The 22,228-nt window shown below is 45.2% G+C and overlaps 1 protein-coding gene across 1 annotated transcript in view; it reads right to left on the minus strand.

Annotated features, from left to right (window-relative positions):
• The window catches only part of LOC145344060 (anoctamin-9-like), a 188,680-nt gene that overhangs the window by 58,579 nt on the left and 107,873 nt on the right, over window positions 1–22,228 (minus strand). Inside the window, exon 21 of the mRNA XM_080190832.1 lies at window positions 10,545–10,681. Within this exon, the coding sequence (XP_080046958.1) occupies window positions 10,545–10,681 (137 nt within the window). The remainder of the gene's footprint in view (window positions 1–10,544; window positions 10,682–22,228) is intronic.

Here is a 22,228-nt window from a genome sequence, read left to right on the forward strand (position 1 = left end):
TGGCTCCTCCTTGTCAACTGTACTAGTTACTTCTTCAAAGAATTCTAACAGATTTGGCAAGCATGATTTCTCCTTCATAAATCCATGCTGACTCTGTCTGATCCTGCCACAGCTTTCTAAATGCTCCACTATAAAGTCCTTGACAGTAGATTTGAGAATTTTCCCCACCACCGATATTAGGTTTACAGGTTTATAATTCCGTTTTCTCCTTACCTCCCGTTTTGAATATTGGAGTGACATTAGCTACTCTCCACTCCGCATGGACTGTTCCTGAGTCTACAGAATCCTGGAAGATGATCAGCAATGCACCCACTATTTCTAGAGCTACTTCCTCAAGTACTCTGGGGTGTAGATTATCAGCCCCTGGGGATTTATCAGCCGTCAATTCCATCAATTTTCCCAGCACCATTTCTTTACTAATACTGATCTCCCTCAGTTCTTCCCTCTCACTAAATCTAGCATTCTCTAACATTTCTGAACACATCTGATTTGTGTCCCCTTTTGTGAAGAAAGAACCAAAGCATGTATTCAGTTGCTCATTTTTTTGTCCCTATTATACATTCCCCTGTTTCTGTCTGTAGGGGACCTACATTTGTCCTCATCAACCTCTTTCTCTTCATGTATCTCTAGAGGTCTTACAAGCTGAATTCAGAGAGTTAGAAATTAAACTAAAAAGTAGGACCTCAAAGGTCATAATCTCAGGATTGCTACCAGTATCACATACGAGTAGGAATGTCAGGATAGCTAAGATGAATAATGTGGGTTGAGAAATGGTGCAAGATGGATTCAAATTCCTGAGACATTGGAACCAGTTTTGGGGGTGGTGGGACCAGCACAAATCAGATAGTCTCACCTGGGCAGGACTGAAACCAGTGTCCTAGGGGAAGTGTTTGCTAGTGCTGTTGGGGAGAGTTTAAACTAATGTGGCAGGGGACTGGGAACCGATGCAGGAAGTCAAAGTGGAGACAGAAACAAAAGGCAGCAAGGGGAAAAGTGAAAGGCAGAGAAACCAAGTCAAAAATCAAAAAGGGCCACAGTACAGAGTACAGACTGTGGAGAACTCAATGAATAAGTCCAGAGAGGCCAAGAAAAATAAAACACAGGGAATGTACAAACCATGACGAGACAGATGGTCTAAGAAAGCAGGGCAGAGAGCAAAGGAAGTCTAGATTAAACTGCATTTATTTCAATGCAAGAGGCCTGATGGGCAAGGCAGATGAACTCAGGGCATGGATGGTACTTAGGACTAGGATATTATAGTTATTACTGAAACATGGCCAAGGGAATGGCAGGATTGGCAGCTCAATGTTCCAGGGTACAGATACAATAGGAGGCAAAAAAGGAGGGGGAGTTGCATTTTTGATCAGAGGGAACATCACGGCAGTCCTGAAATGGATTATATCTGATGGTTCACCCAATCAGTCTATATGGGTTCACATTTTATATTAACGATTTGGAAGAGGGAACTGAATGTATTATCTCCAAATTTGCAGATGATACTAAGTTGGGTGGGAAGGTAAGCTGTGACGAGGATGTAGAGATGCTCCAGAGTGATTTGGACAGGCTGAGTGTGTGGGCATATGGATGGCAGATGCAGTATAATGTGGAAAAATGTGAGATTATTCACATGGATAGCAATAATAGGAGGATAGATTATTACTTGAACAGGCGTAAACTGAGAGGGGTCGATACTCAGTGGGACTTTGGTGTCCTCATGCATTAGTCACTGAAAGTAAGCACACAAGTACAGCAGGCAATAAAGAAGGCAAATGATATGTGGACCTTCATTGCAAGAGGATTTGAGAATAAGGATAGGCATGTTTTGTTACAATTGTATAGGGCGTTGGTGAAGCCATAGCTGGAGTATTATGTGTAATTTTGGTGTCCTCATCTTGCTATAGAGAGAGTATAGTGAAGGTTTACCAGGCTGATTCCTGGGATAGCAGGTCTGTCATATGAGGAAAGATTAAAGATTATATAATTAAGGATTATATTCACTGGAATTTAGAAGAGTGAGAGAGGATATCATAGAAACTTGTAAAATTCTAACAGGGTTAGATTGGAGATATTCTTTCTGAATCTACCCTATGTTGGAGGAGTCCAGAACCAGGGGTCATAGTTTGAGTAGAAAGGATAAACATTTAGGACGGAGGTGAGGAGAAATGTCTTCATCCAGGTGGTGAATGTGTGGAATTCACTACCACAAAATGTAGTTGAGGCCAAAATGTTGTATGATTTCAAGAAGAAATTAGATAGGGCCTAAAAGGGATCAAGAGATGAGGGGAAAGAGGGGAAACTGGATATTAAATTCAATGATCAGCCATGATCAAAATGAATTGCGGAGCAGACTTGAAGGGCCGAATGGCCTAATCCTGTTTCTAGTTTCTAATGTATCATTATTTGTTGAGATGAACTTAGTCAGAGAGCTAACTGTACCGCCATGCCTCATCATTCTCACACATTGGTGATTATAGGGAGTTTGGGAAATTTCCTTTTGTCTTTTTTTTGCATTCATCTTTATTGAATATTCATCTTAGTGTCCAGCGTTGTATCTGCCACTCTGATGGACATGAATGAACTTGCTGGCTCAGCTGGTCTTCCCTTTTATGCATTGTAAAGCATATTGTCCAAGATCATTTTCAGCAAGGGTAACTGAATTGTTGTAGGTAAACTCAACGCTTTGTAAGGATTCTGCCAGGCAACATCCTGAGTTGGATGTACATTTGGGCAGTACTGACATAGCACTTTAGGCTCCTCGTTTTCTAACATTGACTGAATGACCCCACTAACTCCTTCCATCAGATCCAGGACACCGGGCCTATCCCACTTCATTCCTCCATACCCGCAACCCACTCTTTGTCCCCTGCTGTATCCTGGTTCCATTTCTCAATGCCCTGCGCCACTCCAAAAACCCCTCACCACCGAGTCACCCTTGTCAGTCCTGAGCCTCCAAGCAAGAGTCCATTCTCCCGCTCCTCTCCATTATGCTATCAAATTAAAGAAGGAAAACTGCTGACCTTACACACAATTGCACAAAGGCAACAAGTGCATACCACTTTTAAATAACTGTGAACTAGGTGCCATGAGATTCTCATGTCTCATTGATTTTATCATGAGATAGAATATAATTAAGAAGTCCTCATGCAATGGGTATGAATAGCATGCAAATATATTACAAGGAGGAATCTGCCACAAACCTGTATAATGCTCAACATGCCACACACTGCTGACTTTATTCTTTGCCACTTTCTGAAAATCAAATTATTAACTTAATTATCGCACCCAGTTCACCACGAGTGGAATTTTTTTCTAAGTGTCCAGCTAGCAATGAAAATGGAAGAGTTGCTAATCTGTTTTTTTGGATGAGGTTTCACACCCAATTTGTCTCTGAAATTTTGGGTTAGTCTGCTTCTAGCCACTAGAGGCAATGGGCAGGCATAATTCACCAAACAAACAGTCTCCCCCTCCCCCCACAGATATCAGAACTGCTCCCCCCCCCCCCCCCAACATTACTGACCCCCTTATGTCCTCTCTCTCTCCCCTGTCCCGATCATCCCGAGGTAATTCACTTTGGTAGGAATAACAGATGTGTTGAGTATAGGGCTAACGGGAGGACTTTGAATAGTGTGGATGAACAGAGGGATCTAGGTGTATGTGTACATAGATCCCTGAAAGTTGGGAATCAAGTAGATAGGGTTGTTAAGAAGGCATACGGTGTCTTGGCGTTTATTGGTAGGGGGATTGAATTTAGGAGTCGCAGCGTCATGTTGCAACTGGTGCGGCCGCACTTGGAGTACTGTGTGCAGTTCTGGTCCCCACATTACAGGAAGGATGTGGAGGCTTTGGAGAGGGTGCAGAGGATGTTTACCAGGATGTTGCCTGGTATGGAGGGGAGGTCCTATGAGGAGAGGCTGAGGGATTTGGGGTTGTTTTCGCTGGCAAGAAGGCGGCTAAGAGGGGATCTTGTTGAAACATATAAGATGATTAGAGGTTTAGATAGGGTGGACAGTGATAGCCTTTTTCCTCGGCTGGAGAAAGCTAGCACGAGGGGGCATGGCTTTAAATTAAGGGGGGGTAGTTATAGGACGGATGTCAGGGGTAGGTTCTTTACCCAGAGGGTGGTGAGGGATTGGAATGCCCTGCCTGCTGCGGTTGTAAATGCGCCTAGTTTGGGGGCGTTTAAGAGATCCGTGGATAGGTTTATGGGCGAAAAGGGATTGGTTTAGGTTAGTGGGTCATTGTTTTTTAACTGGTCGGCGCAACATCGTGGGCCGAAGGGCCTGTTCTGCGCTGTAATGTTCTATGTTCTACGTTCTATTGCAGACACAGATTCTCCACCCAGCTGCATCACCCTGCCCCTGCTCCCCTGCACCCCCTCCCCGCCCGCATCCGCCCCCTCCCCTCCGCACCCCACCACCAACCCCCCAACCACACACCCCCCCCCCCATTTTAATGACTCCAGTTCATATGTTTTTATGTCATCATTTATCAATAGGTACTTTTGTGAGCACCAATGTTATTTCACCACCTGCCTCTGACAGGAACGTTCTTACCCTGATGGTCACCAGACACTGCATGTTGATGTCAGTGGGGGAGGTCCCTCAATGCTCTGTCACTGAGAAAATGAAGGTGCTCAAATAAATCACTGACTACAGTGGATGGCATGTTTTGGCAGCAACTTACAGCATTTGCCATGGCGTCCCCAAAACCCACAAGAGGTTTCTACCCTTCCAAAGCCCATAGGGGGTTTAGTGATCCCTTACTCATGATATATATGTGGGCCCAGATGTCGGCTTGTATGCAGAGCACAGGTAGGAGTCAGACTGCTTTGCACCAGGGCATCATCACAATGGTGCTTAGCGAGTCGTTATCACCTTCCTGCCTGCTAAAGAAACTTGCTAACACAATGTACCCAGGCTTGTACTACTCCGCGGGGTGGGGGAGGGGAAGAGAAGGGAACCCACGTGTGGCAACACAGCCACCTATTGCCCAAAGCGAGTGTTGATCAGGATCTCCCTTGCCACCTTGGCATGCCTGACCCTTGCTGCCACCAGCCCTCCAGCGCTAGGGTGGTGTTGCTCTTCGTCATCGTCCTCCTCCTCCTCCTGCTTGGTGGCCTCCTTCCCAGCGATGCTTTGTTGGTCAGCCTTCACATCCTCCTCCTCAAGGAAGGCTTCCTCCCTGCTGTGCCAGGTTGTGTAGGGCACAGCACACAACCATAATGCGGGATATCAAGTGGCTATATTGGAGGGCCCCGCCATAGCAATCTAGGCACCTGAACTGCATCTTGAGATGCCCTATACACTGCTCCACGATTGAATGGGTGGCAACGTGGGCCTCATTATACAAAGAACATCCCAGCACGGGAAACAGGCCCTTTGGCCCAACGAGCCCGCGCCGCCGCATCTTCCCACACCTACCCTGCCCTGTGTGTATGTGAGTGGAACCCCTAATGTAGCCAGATTCAGGGGAGAATAGTGTCAATTTGGTACACCAATCAGCCTAAGAGCACATCTTTGGAGTGTGGGAGGAAACCGGACCGCCCGGAGGAAACCCACGCAACCACAGGGAGAATGCGCAAACTCCCACAGACACAGCCCAAATCCATGTATCTGCACAGCTAGCAATGATAGTCACTGAGCTGTTGCGGTGCCCGTCTGCTGGTCCAGGATTAAGCACACACAATGACACGAAGTACTAGGCCACTCCCAGAACCTCCAAGAGCAGCCCACGCACGACCCACCGTGTGCATGCCCCTCGTTTGACAACAAGGTGGACCGACCCTGTGGAAATAAAAAGACAATACATTAACATATAATACTACATTTCCGGTGTCATCCCGAGGCCCTGACCCTATTTAATACCCTCTACTATAACCCTCCATCCTTGCTTCGCTCATGTGTCTATCTAAGTAAACCTTAAACAAGTCCAATGTGCCTGCCTCCACCACCCTACTTGGTAGTGCGTTCCATACCCCCACGACCCTCTGCGTGAAAAACCTTCCTCTCATATCCAAATTATACTTCTCCCCCATCACCCTTAGATCGTGACCTCTCGTAATTATCCCCAATCTAGGGAAAAGCCTACCACTGTTGACTCTATCTATTCCCTTCAGTATTTTATATACCTCTATCATATCCCCCCTTAATCTCCGTCTTTCTAAGGAGAAGAGTCCCAGTTTCTCCAACCTTTCCTCGTAACTCAGTCCTTCCATGCCAGGCAACATCCTGGTAAACCTCCTCTACGCCCTCTCCAGGGTCTCCACGTCCTTCCGGTAGTAAGGTGACCAGAACTGGACGCAGTACTCCAAATGCGGCCTAACCAACGTTCTGTACAACTGAAGCATTAGACAGCAGCTCTTATACTCTATACCTCTTCCTATAAAGGCTAGCATTCCATAAGCTTTCTTCACAACCTTCTCTACCTGTGTCGACACGTTCAGAGACTTGTGCACCTGCACTCCCAGGTCCCTCTGTATCTCTATACTCTTAATCGGTCTACCTTTTATCACATAACTCCTCCCTGCATTATTCCTTCCAAAATGCATCACCTCGCATTTGTCAGGATTAAATTCCATCTGCCATCTGTCTGCTCAATATACCAACCTATCTATATCCTGCTGTGTCACCTGACAGTCCTCCTCGGTATCTGCCAATTCTACCATCTTGGTGTCATCCGCAAACTTGCTGATCACACCACGTACGCCCTCTTCCAAGTCGTTTATATATACTACAAAGAGGAGAGGTCCCAGTACTGAACCCTGTGGCACACCACTGGTAACTGCCAGTCCGAAAAGGTCCCCTCGACAACTACTCTCTGTCTCCTATTTCCCAGCCAGTTTTCGATCCACCTAGCTACCTGCCCTTGTATCCCATGTGCCTTAACCTTTTCTACCAGCCTACAGTGAGGGACTTTGTCAAACGCCTTACTGAAATCCATATAGATGACATCAACGGCTTGCCCATCGTCAACCGTTTTTGTCACCTCCTTGAAGAATTCCACCAGATTCGTAAGGCAAGACCTCCCCCGAACAAAGCCATGTTGCGTATCCCTAATCAGATCGCAATGCTCCAAATGCTCATACATCCTATCCCTAAGAATTTTTTCCAACAGTTTTCCTACCACCGATGTCAAACTCACTGGTCTATAATTACCAGGGTTATCCCTACTACTCTTTTTAAACAGCGGTACCACATTAGCTACCCTCCAGTCTTCTGGGACCTCACCTGTGTCCAAAGAAGAGACAAAGATTTGCGTCAGAGGCCCAGCAATTTCATCTTTCACCTCCCTAAGCAGCCTGGGATAAATACCATCAGGCCCCAGAGCTTTATTCGTTTTTATGCTATCTAAAAACCTTAGCACTTCCTCCCTCGTAATGGATATTTCCTTCCACTGATCTACAGCTCCCTCCAAGACACTACACGACACCGATCCCCTCTCCTTCGTGAATACCGACACAAAGTATTCATTCAGGATCTCCCCCATTCCCTCAGTCTCAATACATAGCTCCCCTCCTTTGTCCCTAAGAGGACCAATTTTCCTTCTAACCACTCTCTTACTCCTAATATAAAAGTAAAATGCTTTTGGATTTTCCTTAATCCTATCAGCCAAGGCCATTTCATGCCCTCTTTTCGCCCTTCTAACTCCCCTTTTTAGCTCCCTCCTACTCTCTCTATATTCCTCCAGCGCACTGTCCGTTCCCAGTTGTTTCGACCTAACATATGCCTCCCTCTTCTTCCTGACCAAGTCTTCTATACCCGCTGTAATCCACGGCTCTCTAATCCTGCCTTTCCCATCCTTCCTCTTTACTGGCACATGCCTTTCCTGCAACATTTTCAGTTTGCCCTTAAAAACCTCCCACTTACCAACCGTGGACTTGCCAGCTAACAATCTCTCCCAATCAGTGTCCTTCAGCTCCCTCCTAATCCAACCATAGCTCGCCTTCCCCCAGTTCAGAACCCTCCCGTTCGGACGGCACTCATCCCTTTCCATTTTTATCCTAAAGTAGATGGACTTGTGGTCACTGTTAGCCACATGCTCACCTACCTCAACCTCAACCACCTGCCCCGGCTCATTTCCCAGCACTAAATCCAGTATAGCCTCCTCCCTAGTCGGGCTAGTTACGTACTGCTCTAGGGACCCTTCCAACACACACTTTACAAACTCCTCCCCATCCGTACCCCCAGCTCTAGGCACCTTCCAATCCACTCCAGGAAGATTAAAGTCACCCACTACAACCACCTTATTCTTTCTGCACCTATCTAAAATGCCTCGGCAAATACCTTCCTCCACTGATCTCGGGCTGTTGGGTGGCCTATAGTATACCCCTAGCATTGTAATCTCTCCCTTTTTTATTCCTCAACTCCACCCACAGTGACTCAATCCCTAACTCCTCCATATTGTCCTCCCTCTGCACTGCTGTGATGTGCTCCTTTACTAACAACGTCACCCCACCACCTCTGTCACACCTAAAACACTTATACCCAGGAACATTCAGCTGCCAATCCTGCCCTTCACGTAACCACGTCTCCGTTACTGCCACCACATCTAACTTCCTCACAAACATTAAGGCCCTAAGCTCATCCGTCTTACCCGTCACACTCCTCGCATTGAAACAGACGCAGTCCAACCCACCAGTGCCTCTCAGAACCTCCTTCTCCCTGATAATTTTCCTTTCACCTAAACCTACCCTATCACCCAACTCACTCTCGACCCCAGTGTCTAATGAGCTATCAGTCACATCCCCACCCCGCCTCCCTATTAGTTTAAACCCTGGCTAAACACTCCAGTTAACCTCCCTGCTAAGACATTTGTCCCTCTCCCATTCAAATTTTCCCCATCCCTCCTATTATATCGGGATTCTGTCTCAGTCTCAGGCCTCCACACAGGCATCATCAGCCAAGTTCGAAGTGGGTACCTCATGTGCCCCATGAGCCATCCCTGCACCCTTCGCTCCTCCTCAAAGGCCTCCATGACATCAGAACTCCTCAATATGAAGCTGTCTTGCACGTGGCAGGGTGTCTGACACAGACGTGCATAATGTTGAGCTGATGGTCACATACCAATTGCACATTTATTGAATAGAAGCCCTTTCTTTTCATTAATCTTTTTGGATTCTTCACTGGGGTCTTGAGGGCAGCATGGGTGCAGTCTATAGCCCCCTGCATAATGGGTATCCCCACAATGGCTGCAAATCTTGCAGCCCGCATTTCCTGTGGGCCTGATCCAGGTCAAATTTGGTATACTGGCCAGTCCGACATACAGAGCATCCATGACCTCCTTCACACACTTGTGTGGTTGGATGATCGTGAAATGCCACAAAGCGGTCTGGAAGGACCCGGTGGCATAAAAGTTTAAGGTGGTCGTCACTTTCACAGCCATCAGGAGTGGGTCACTCTCGTGCCCCAAGGTGCAAGCTCCTGCAACAAATGGGACAGGCATTGCACTGTCTCCTTTCAGAGTCAGAGCTGTCGGCGGGATGGGGTGCCCGACAGTTGCTCAAACGACACTCATGTATGGAACTGCCAGGATCTCTGCTCCTACCTTCTCCTGCTGCCCTCCCCTGGGTGAATGACGGCCACATTCTGCCTTTGGTGGTTGACTCCCTCTCCTCCTTTGAGTGGCAAGGCCTGGGCCTCCCATGCCTGCAATTCATCCTCCTGCTCTTCCTCCTCTGCTCCAGCAGAAGCCAAAAGAACAGCAACATCAATGGATTGCTTTGCAAAAGCCATCTCATTAATCTAAAGTGGGGGGTAATTTGGGGAAGGGGGGAAATAGATGGAGAGGTTAAAGAATTCTGCTCACCCCCAGGCCCGGCAACACACATTCCTCATTACCCCCCCACCCACCCCCCGCACAGTCCCCAGCAACATATACTTGCCATACCTCCCCACCTCCCTCCAGCAACACAGCACCCCCATTCCTCCCCACAGCCCCCCCAGTAACACAATCCCGATTCCCCCCCACAGCCCCCAACAACACAGCCCCCCCATTTCCCCCCACAGCCCCCCAACAGCACAGCCTCTCCATTCTCTCCTACAGACCCTCCATTCCGCCTCCCCCATTAAACACACCCAGAAACCATGCAGTAGTGACCACCAACACTGCTGCTTGACACTTCAGAAGATAATCAGCTCTAAGCTGCAATAGGGCAGCATGGTAGCACAGTGGTTAGCACTGTGGCTTCACAGCTCCAGGGACCTGGGTTCGATTCCCAGCTTGGGTCACTGTCTGTGTGGAGTTTACACATTCTCCCCGTGTCTGTGTGAGTTTCTTCTGGGTGCTCCGGTTTCCTCCCACAGTCCAAAGATGTGCGGGTTAGGTTGATTGGCCATGCTAAAATTGCCCCTTAGTCCTGAGATGCGTAGGTTAGAGGGATTAACGGGTAAATGTGTAGGGATATAGGAGTAGGGCCTGGGTGGGATTGTGGTCAGTGCAGACTCGATGGGCCAAATGGCTTCTTTCTGCACTGTAGGGTTTCTATGATTCTATGATGAGGGTTGGGTGGGTATAAGAGAGAATGTGTTTAAATTTAATGGACTTACCCATTTCTAAGAACTCATTGAAAAAAGAATAAGAGCTGAATTCACTTAAGCTGTAGTTTTTGATCCAGTGTTTAGTTACATCATCTACATCCTGGTTTGCTAACCTTGTTCTTTTCCTCCATTTACGTTGAAAGGCTCTGTAAAAATGGATAATTAAAGGTAAATGAGTACACAGATCCATATAACAACATCAAGATTTGAATTCCATCACAATACACATTGCACTTCATAAAATCCTAAGACCTAGAAATTAAAGTTCATCCAAAAATGTGTGTGCAATGGATAAAGCACACATCATTTTCACCAAAATTTATAGGTAGCACAGATTTGCTGATTACCTTAAGAATGTTAAGGTAATCAGCAAATCTGTGCTACCTACAAATTTTGATCACCCAAATGTACCATCAGTTCTTCCCTCACTATTCACAGGCTCTTGTTCATTGAAATTGTGAGTGACATTATATGAATGTACTTAAAGGCAGTCAGCAACTCTAAAGAAGAGGTGTGTTATGGATTTCCAAGGACAACTGGCAGAAGGAAGAAGTGAGCAGATGCAAAGATCCATTGATGATCTACTGGAGGTCTTGGTGCAGACAACAGAGAAAAGGAGCGACATCCTTTTTCTCTTCCGAGAACAGAATTCTTCCAGGTATATACTCGGGGTGGGGGGTGGGGGGTGGGGGGTGGGGGGCGGGGGGTGCAGGTCGGTCTTTCAGGAGGTATATACTCAGGGAACAGTTAGAGATTACTGGGTATGTCAATGGTACGCCAAGGACTTGGCTGCAAATGACAGAAAGAAAATAAATTATCCAAAAAGGAGGAGAGTGCTAAAATATTTTCTGATCACAGCTGGGCAACTCAGAGCCTCATTAATTTTGCAATTATACCACTGGCAGTACACCCAATACTAACATCCATTCTTCTACAAACACTGCAGCACATTTTACAAAATTTCCATCACCTTATGCTTGTACACTCAAATTACTACAACCCTTACTTACCCACAACTCACATACAGACTAATATTTCTTCCACCATGATAGCCATATTCAACAAGCATCTCACAAGAATTTCACAAATGCTTTCACCCCTTATTTGCAGAAGGTTGCTGCACTTGGGTTTGCCTCTTCTGCCTTTCTCAATCCATACAAATGTTTGCAATATCCACCTTTTTCTTTTTGCAGCCCCCCACACCACAAGTAATTTTTTGTCTTTTTCATTTCCTCTGTTCAGGATGTTAACATCACCTTCACATATATTTAGAGAAGCTCAGCATTATTGAGCATACTCCATCACTTTATGTGATTGTTGCCAGCATTAGCTCAAAGCTGGCACTGATTTTGGAGGACAGCTTAGAGGAAAATATCTTAACATAATGACTCACCACAGTGCACAGGAGTTAAGGCATGGAGACAGGGCATCAAAAGGTGCCACATAGCCATAGGGTGAAATTGCTGTAGATGCAGATTTTGAGGTCCTGGCTACTGAAGACAATCCATGGGCATACACCAAGAAATACTAAGTACACAGGGCATCCTGACAGCTTGCGCAAAGGTTGTAGAGCAGAAAGAAGACTGGTTCCAACTTGAGTTTGCTCAGAGCATGGAGACCATTTTGTCAAACATAATGCAAACGTTTGGTTTAATCACTACCACAGTGGAATTCACCATGCTGGCTTGTTTTTATTGCTATGCAGCCTGCTATGGCGACTCATATTGCTGGCAGGGGGGCTCAGGCAGTTGTAATACTGGCTTTGAAGACCATTGTTGAAAAGGGTTTCCTTACATGATGCCATTCTTCACTTAGCTTTTCCATCCTCTTCAAAGATGACAGGCTGCCTGCTCCCTTACCAAATACTCTGCTTATGAACCTGCTGATGCCATGGCCATCTAGCAGACCATTGCATTCCACAAGATGCTGCAGTCTGTCACAGAGTTCTCCAGGCCGAGAGCTGCTCAAAGGCCTAAGGTACTTCAAAGAAGAATTATAAAGCAAAATTAGTTACTGAACAATATAAGGCTTAAAAGCTTGGTCAAAGAGGTAGGTTTTTGGGGTGTCTTACAGAAGAAAGCGAGGCAGAGAAGCAGTGAGATTTAGGGCTGGAGTTCCAGTGCTTAGGTCCTAGACTGTGTAAGGCACAGCTACTAAATGAGCTGGAGCAGATTGCAGAAACAGAGTAGGGAAAATTCATGGAGAGGTGCTGAAAACGTGAATGAGAATTTAAAAGTGAAGTAACCACCAATATGGATCAGCGGGCATGTGAGAAACACAGCTCACAGTTAAACAATTTAGTCAAGTCAAGTTCTGAAGGAGCAAGATTTTATTTGACGTTCTTGCAAGACCGGGTGTCTAGCGAAATAGGCACACCTCACATAGATTTGCAGCACGTTTTATACCTTTTTTACAAGCATTGTGATGGCTTTGCAATGTGATGTTCTCCCCTAATTGGTGGTCCCTGTCCCATCTATGTGTTGACATTCCCCTATTGGCTCGAGGTGCCCTAAGTTCCTATCACCTCTACTCCCCATCTAACAATGTCTCCTGTTATCACAAGAGTGCATTAGCAAACTCATCCATCTTATCCAATACTGTTACATGTCCAGTTCAGATTGGCAGTAATCAATCCTTTGCCAACTTAATCACTGCTGTCCCGACTATCTCAGTGACCTTTTTCCCCCTTTTATGCTTAGTTGTATAAACAACACATCTTGCAGACCATTTGCTTTTTATAACGTGGGCCTCTTACATTCCTGCAGGATGTGGTGTATGCTTCACTGCACATCACATCTCTGATGTTATCTCTACATTACAGGCAGTCTTTTTATTATCCCTAAGTATTGCTGTGTTAGCAGCATCGAACCTTATGTCCTACGTTTGTGACTAAACTCACAGTTGTTTCCATAAAGTGGGTTATCAATATGCCTAACTATATCCAATCTATTTAACTTTAAGCTATTTCTCTATGCTCTACAAATATATGTGTTAACAACATCTTTACCTATTGCTCACAGGCACAAGGATGATAAGTGACTAGGTAATATTAAGGATACAGAAATAGGGTGTAATTTTCCCAGCCCACTGCGCGGTTGAGTAACACAGCAGGCTGGAAAACGTTGCAAGAAGCACGTAGTGGGATTCACAACTGGGGTAGGGAGATGGATAGAGGAAAGAGGGACAATGGGTGTGCTCTTACCAGCTCACCATGCCAGTCGATCAACATGCCAAGCTCAGAAGATTGTGGATGTGGATAAAAAAGTGATCCGCAGCAAGATCTTCTTACAAAAAGGTAAAATGACTTACCTGCTCCTGCAAGGCATCTTCCGGTCTCCTGGAATCTTCCCCTCGTCACCCTGATGTCAGGTCATCAAGAATCAGTACCAGTCTTCACCAGCGAAGACCAAGCACCACGGCCACATCAGAGGAATTGGAGATCACTGAAGACCCAGGGTGGTCAGGGGCATGGCCAGGCAGTGGCCATTGGGTAGTGGCACCCTGGCAGGGCCCACCTGACAATGCCTGGTTGGGCACCATAACTTGCCAGAGACAATACCAAGGCTGTGGGACCAGTGTGGATGTGGGGCTTTGATGGGGGGAACTATTAACAAAGATGGGGAGTGCTCATGCTTATTCAGGGAAGGAGGCTATGCAAGAGAGGGCTATGTAAGGGAAGGCATGTAGGGGAGTTGTCAACAGAGGAGGGTGTGCAGGGTGATTGGTGGGCATGCACGCTGTGCAGGAGGGGACATAGCAGGTCTCACTGGGAGAGTCTTGATACTGGCAACCCAGTGTGGGGAGGTCTGATGATGGGCAGGGGGGGTGGGTTTCTCAAGGGATGGCCATTCACTAGTAATTTTAACACTGCTGGGGCAACCTTTGTTGTAATAATATGATTCAATTGTAGTGTCCCTATTTCTGGAATAGAGGATACCTGCATGATACACCGAGATACTGGTCTTGGCTTTCTTCTTGGAGAGCACGTTTTGCCTGTTCCTGAAATTTCACCTTGGCTATGTTTTTTGACATTGCCTGCAATACTTCGTCATCTGGCAACTGCACCTTTCTTGGGACTGTCTCTGGCTTTCCTTGAGTCTGGTGGTGACACTAGGTGGTTCCTAAAAAAGAACCTTAACACCTGGTTTGCATGAGCATTCTCCATTAAGGACTGATTACACGTAGTCCCTCCCCCTAATTGGAGGATAATGCTGCCTGATGCACCCTGTAGTTCCTGTGCTCCTTTTTTTTGTATTCTCAGCAGTTAATTCAAATTGCTTTTTTTAAAGTCCAACAACTTCTTTTGGGTGGTTAGGTCATTTATGCCACAACCCCATCTGACTTGCAACATTTCATTAAGAGGCGCTCCAAATTCACAATATTCAACCATTTTTGCAATCTAATCAAGAATTCAGTGACAGATTCCCCAGGGGTTCTCCCAGTCATGTTGAAGTGATAACCCTGGAGGATCACAGAGGGCTCAGGATCGTAATGGTTTTTTTTAAACCAGGTTTACTGGTTCATTAAAAGATTTTGAGTCAGGGGCAACCGGATAGGTCAGACTTTTCATGTTGAAAGTCGGGGCCCCACATGCTGTGAACAATATCACTTTTTGATTTTGTTATTGTCACATCTATTAGCATACAATGAAAAGTATTGTTTTTTGTGTGCTATACAAACAAAGCTGTTCATAGAGAAGGAAACGAGAGAGTGCAGACGTAATGTTATAGTCATAGCTAGGGTGTAGAGAAAGATCAACTTAATGCAAGGTAGATCCATTCAAGTCTAATGGCAGCAGGGGAGAAGCTGTCTTTGAGTCAGTTGGTACGTGACCTCAGACTTTTGTATCTTTTTCCTGACAGAAGAAGGTGGAAGAGAGAATGTCCAGCGTGCATGGGCTCCTTAATTATGCTAGCTGTTTTTCCAAGGCAGTGGGAAGTTTAGACAGAGTCAATGAATGGGAGGCTGGTTTGTGTGATGGATTGGGCCACATTAATGACCTTTTGTAGTTTCTTGTGGTCTTGGGCAAAGCAGGAGCCATACCAAGCTGTGATACAACCAGAAAGAATGTTTTTTGTGGTGCATCTGTAAAAGTTGGTGAGAGTCATAGTTGACATGCCAAATTTCCTTAGTCTTCTGAGAAAGGTGGGCTTTCGTAACTATAGTATTGACATGGGGAGCTCAGGACAGGTTGTTGGTGATCTGGACACCTAAAAACTTGAAGCTCTCAACCCTTCTACTTCGTCCCTATTGATACAGACAGGGGCATATTCTCCTCTACGCTTCCTGATGACAATCCCCTTTGTTTGGTTGACATTGAGAGAGAGGTTATTGTCGCTGTACTAGTTCACCAGATTCTTTATCGCATTCCTGTACTGTCTTGTCATTGTTTGAGATCTGTCCCACTATGGTGGTGTCATCAGCAAACTTGAAAAATTGAATTGGAGAGGAATTTGGCCTCACAGACATAGGTGTATAAGGAGTATAGTAAGAGGTTAAGAACACAGCATTGTGGGGCACTGGTGTTGATCGTGGAAGAGGTATTCTCTTATGGCCTGTGAGTTAGGAAGTTCAGGATCCAGTTGCAGAAGGAGGAGCTGAGGCCCAGGCTATGGAGTTGAGAGATGAATTTTGTGGGAATAATGGTGTTGAAGGGTGAGCTGTAATCAATAAATGGGAGTCTGACATAGGTGTCTTTGTTAGCTAGGTGTTCCAGAGTTGAGTGCAGGCCAGGGAGATGGTGTCTGCTGTGGACCTGTTGTCGCAATAGGCAAACTGTAGTGGATCCAGGTTGTTGGGAGGCTGGAATTGATTCGTGCCTTGACTAGCCTTTCGGAGCACTTCATAACGATGGATGTCAAGAGCCACCGGACGATAGTCATTGAGGCACGCTGCTTGATTTTTCTAGGTAGCGGGATGATGGTCATCTTCTTAAAGCTGATAGGGATCTCAGATTGTTGTAAAGAGAAGTTGAAGATGTCTGCAAATACCCCTGCCAGCTGATCCACGCATGATCCAAGTGCTCGTCCTGAAACACCATCTGGGCCAGTCGCTTTCCATGGGCTGACCTTCGAGAAAGCTGCTCTGACATCTGCAATGGTGAATTTGGTGAATGGTGAATTGCAATGGCAATTTATTTTTCATCTCCTTCAATGTTGTTCGCATGGAAGAAACAACACATGCACTCAGTGTATTGGGTCCAGTCTTCCCCACTGATGTCATGGGCCTCAAGTTTCTCAAAAAGAAGCATAATGGCCTTTTCTTACCAGAAAAGATTCTTTACTTACCAAGGTTATATGGAGGGAGAGATTGCAAAAAAAAGGTTTTCATTGTAAATGTAATAATTTAGCCAAAAACCATATTCCCATCACCAACACCTTTTATTGTGCACCAAAGGAAAGGGCCGTGCCTGCGACTTACAGTAATGTAATCTTCACCATAGGACAACAGGCCAAGTAGAGTAACAAGTTTAAAAACCCCTCCAACAGCTTCCTATTGGGTGAGCCTCCATTTGTTCCATAAGATAGCTCATTCTCCACGAAGTCCACAGGGAAATCTATCAATGATTCCCTGTAGCCTTCATGACCATCATAACAGTAAACATTTCTTATCTTAACTATGGAATTTCAATCAGGGAATGTGGAACATTTATTGAATAGATACTGATGCAAGCCACTCGTGGTCACAGTGATGATGTTCAGGTCCATAGAAACATAAAAGATAGGAGCAGGAAGATGCCATTTGGCCCTTTGAGCCTGCTCTGCCTCTTATCACAATCATGGCTGATCATCCAACTCAGTAGCTTAATCCTGCTTTCTCCCCATAACCTTTGATCCCATTCATCCCAAGTGCTATACCTAGCTGCCTCTTGAATACATTTAATGTTTTGACATCAACTCCTTCCTTAGATAATGAATTCCACAGGCTCACCACTCTTTGGGTGAGGAAATACCTCATCTCCATCCTAAATGGTTTACCCCAAATCCTCAGACTGTGACCCACCATTGGGAATATTCTCCCTGCATCTACCCTGCCTAGTCCTGTTAGAATTTTATAAGTCTCTATGAGATGCCCCCCTCATTCATCTGAATTCCAGTGAAAACAATCCTAACCTAGTCAATCTCTCCTTATACATCAGTCCTGCCATCCCTGAAATCAACCTGGCAAACCTTCACTGCACTCCCTCAAGAGTAAAAACATCTCTCTCGAGGAGACCAAAACTGCATACAATATTCTCATTGTGCCCTCACCAAGGCCCTGTATTATTGCAACAATGATGTGGAGATGCCGACGTTGGATTAGGTGATCCCACTCACCTGATGAAGGAACAGCGCCTCAAAAGCTAGTGGCTTTTGCTACCAAATAAACCTGTTGAACTTTAACCTGGTGTTGTGAGACTTCTTACTGTTATTGCAACAACACATCCCTGCTCCTGTATTCTCAACCTCTCACAATTAAGTCCAACATACCATTTACCTTCATTACTACCTGCTGCACCTGCATGCTTACCTTCAGTGACTGTGCACAAGGACACCCAGGTCCCACTGCACACTCCCCTTTCCCAATTTACAGCCATTCAGGTAGTAATATGCATTCTTGTTTTTGCTTCCAAAGTGTATAACCTTACATTTATTCAAATTATACTGCATCTGCCACTGATTTGCCCACTCAGCCAACTGTCCAGATCATTCTGAAGGATCTCTGCATCCTCATCACAGTTCACCGTCCCACCCAACTTTAGTATCATCTGCAAAATTTGAGATGTTACATTTTGTTCCCTCATCCAAATCATAAATATATGTCATGAATAGCTGGAGTTCCAGCACTGATTCTTGTGGCACCCCACAAGTTACTGCCTGCCAATTTGTAAAGGACCCATTAATTCCTTCTCTTTGTTTCCTCTCTGCCAGCCAGTTTTCTATCCATCTCAATACACTTCTCCAATCCCATGCCCTTTAATTTTGCACAATAATCTCTTATGCAGGACTTCTGTCAAACACTTTCTGAAAATCCAAATTTACCATATCGACTGGATTCAACTCTACAAAGAATTCCAACAGATTTGTCAAGCATGATTTCCCCTTCGTAAATCTATGCTTATTCTGTCTGATCCTGCCACTGCTATCTAAAAGTCTTCGATAATAGATTCGAGAATTTTCTACACCATTGACGTTAAGCTTACAGGTCTATAATTCCCTATTTTCTCTCTATCTCCCTTTTTGAATATTGGAATGACATTAGCTACCCTCCAATCTGCAGAGATTGTTCCAGAGTCTAAGATGACCACCAATGCACCCATTATTTCTAGAGCCACTTCCTTAAGTACTCTGGGATGTAGATTATCAGACCCTGGAGATTTATCCACCTTCAATTCTATAATTTTTCCCAGCACCATTTCTCTATTAATATTAATCTCCCTCAGTTCTCTCTCACTAAATCTTACATTCTCCAACATTTCTGGTATCTAATTTGTGTCCCCTTTTGTGAAGACAGAACTAAAGTGTGTATTCAGTTGTTCAGATGTTTCTTTGATCCCTATTATACATTCCCCCATTTCTGTTTGTAGGGGACCAATATTTGTCTTCACCAACGTCTTTCTTTTCACATATCTATAGAAATTCTTAGGGTTGGTTGTTATGTTCCCTGCAAGCTTACTTTTGTGCTGCATTTTCCCCTTCTTAATCAATTCCTTGGTTTTTCTTTGCTGAATTCTAAACTGCTCCAAATCCTCAGTTTTTTTTTTGGCCTATCGATATGCTTTTTCCTTGGATTGAATATTACCTTTAATTTCCTTTGTAAGCGATGGATTGGTCCTCTTACCCATTTTGCTTTTGGGACAGACAGGAATAAACAGTTGCTGTAGTTTCCCCATGTGTTCCTTGAATGTTTGCCATTGCCTGTGCGCGCACAGATACAGCACAAACTATTGGGCCAAGTTCTCCATGCAGTTGCCACACTTCCAGTGGTGAATTCGATAAGTTGCATGTTGACATCACAACAACAGAGGTAACTTTGACAGACTCCTCCATCCTCTGTTCGAATGTGTTCACAGCTTCTAACAACCCTGCCTGCTGTGTTCCTGCTGTTTTGCAGTGCCAACATCTCTCTGAGGGCCCATTCCACCTCTTGGATTCAGCAGTAGCCTGGGCTCCAGCAGTCCTCCAAGTGTCAGTGACCTTGGTTATCACTACCCCCACATGCTGTGGACTCAAAACTGTGCTATGTTCATTTGATGGTGATCTTGAACCTGCTCTAAAACTAGGTTGCACCAAGTTGCGTGTCTTTATGCTGGCAGAAGGTCTAGGTAATGCAGCGCTGACTCTACGTTTAGTGGGTCCTCAGGATGCTCATCCAAGGTGGCCTGGGCTAAAGGACTGCCTGGCAGTGTGAGTGTTTTTTTGCTGGTGGCTGTAATAGAATGATAAGCAAATAAGCATGCCTGCCTTCAGTATGTGCTAAGTGAACCACTGTAAGACTTGAAGATTTAGCTTGTGTAGGATGTGAGGAAAGATGAAGATGTATAAGTATGTGTGAGAGAATCAGTAGTGCTCAGTTGTGCTAGCATTGTGTGAGGTACCTATGGTCTGCCCCCCCTGCGAACAGCTGATGCAAGTGTGAGTTTAAAGTGAGGAGAATAATGGCTTATCCTCTCAGATCAGATGAGATCATTCTTCCTCTTCCTGTCCTGGAGAGCAGCAACTTTTCTGAGGAATATAGGTGCCAATGATCCTGGTGACTTGCTCCCAAGCCTTGGTAGTAAGTTTGATGGATCTCTGGCTTCCATCATGAAGTAAAATATCTGTTGCTGATCTTTGACTACCTGGATGAATGCTGCTGATGCCTTGTCGCTGAGCTTTGGGAACATCGCTTGTCTTTCATGGGGTCCATTCCAGTGCTTGTTGTAACAAGACCTGAGCTTCAGAGAGTAAATATGCACACAAGTGCCATTTAAATATGACATCCAGAAATATGAGCTGATGAGGTAAGGGCGGGTCAGATGAATCCCAGCCAACTTCATCATGAGATGCCACATAGTATCAAAGAATCCCTATAGTGCAGAAGTAAGCCATTCAACCCATCAAGTCTGCACGACTCTGCGGAATAACATCTTATCCAGGCCCACCCCATTCCTAGCTCTGTAACCCCACATCTTTTGTTGGTTTGTTCCACACTTGTTGGCTTCATTAGAACAACTTCCAGCTATTTAAAATGTGCATCAATGACAACCATGAACATGTGTCCTCTTATGGATGAACAAAGTCAATATGTAGACATGGGAGACACAGGCCATTTCAATGAATGCAATGGGGACAGTGTTAGCGCATTCCTTTCCTGGGCATTAGACTGACAGAGTCCTGTTTTATCCTTGATTTGGGCATCTAGTCTAGTCCACTAGAAGTAGCTCCTTGCAAGTTCTTTAATTCAAACTATGTCTGGATGTTCTTCAAGTAATTCTTCTGATACGCTCAAAGTCCGAAAGTCATGCTGGTTAGGTGCATTAGCCACGCTAAATTCTCCCTCAGTGTACCCGAACAGGCGCCAGAGTGTGACGACTCAGGGATTTTCATAGTAACTTCATTGCAATGTTAGTGTAAGCCTACTTAATAAAGTGCAGCTGTTGCGCAATCACAACAAGCAAATCCCACATGTTTGCATGAGGTTTCCTGGAAGCAGACATGATTCCTATATCTTGAGCAGATCACAGACATTTTCCATGGACAATCCAGCAACCAGGGTTGATTCCTTGGGGACAATGGTTACCTGGAAAGAATGCCCATTCTGAGGCCATAACCCATCTTGGGCAAATGGTACAACGATGTTCATGCTGCTACCTAAATAATGGTGGAGCACACTGTAGGCATTTTAAAAATGTGAATCCTATGCCTGAACAGGTTTGGCCAGATGGCTTCAAGGATCATTGTGGCTTGCTGCAAACTTCACAACCTGGTGATAAAAAGGGGGAGGAGCTGTTAGATGCCAAGATGGAAAAGCTGCAGGTCTCCTCCAATTAATAGGGTGTTGAAAGGGATGAGGGAGGTGAGGTCAAGAAAGCCAAGGCTGTAGGTGAAGAGGCCAGAAAAGGCAGGCATGCATGTCGTTCTCATAGCCACCAAGATGAGGAGAACGATCAGAATTAATCATCCTCTGGGGTTGGTGTTCTCCAACATGGTCCAATGCAGCTATACTCACTTTTCAATTATCCATTTCACTCTGATTATGAGTGCATTCACATGAAGTTTACATTGTCCTATTGCTTTGAAGAATGTATCCTTCTCAAAGTAAGGTGCCAGCAGGAGTAGGTTGGCCCAGAGACATACGTCTGAGGATGCTGAATTTTCCAACAAATCTCATGCACACCAATTGTAATGGCAGTCTACAAGAGGCAAATGTTGGTCTTTTATCTTCGATGGACTCATCACTTCATTGCCTTTAATTTCAACTAGCTCCTCCATGGGATCTGACAGTACACTCTCTGTGTCACATCAATGATCCTACTGAAAGGCAGCCAAAGACAGAATATAGTTTTCCAGAGAACCTTTTATATATATCTGTGTCTTCCATGTCTCCTTGTTCTCAAACACATTGACTTCTGGCACTTGCAAAGATGCTGGGCTGCATTCATCTTCCTTTCGATGGAAGTGAACTAACTGAGGATGCTGAGTTTGTAGAAGTTGCCTGCCACACATTACAAT

The sequence above is a fragment of the Carcharhinus amblyrhynchos genome, chromosome 6, assembly GCF_965287045.1.
Source record: "Carcharhinus amblyrhynchos chromosome 6, sCarAmb.v2.hapA, whole genome shotgun sequence".
Taxonomy (NCBI): domain Eukaryota; kingdom Metazoa; phylum Chordata; class Chondrichthyes; order Carcharhiniformes; family Carcharhinidae; genus Carcharhinus; species Carcharhinus amblyrhynchos.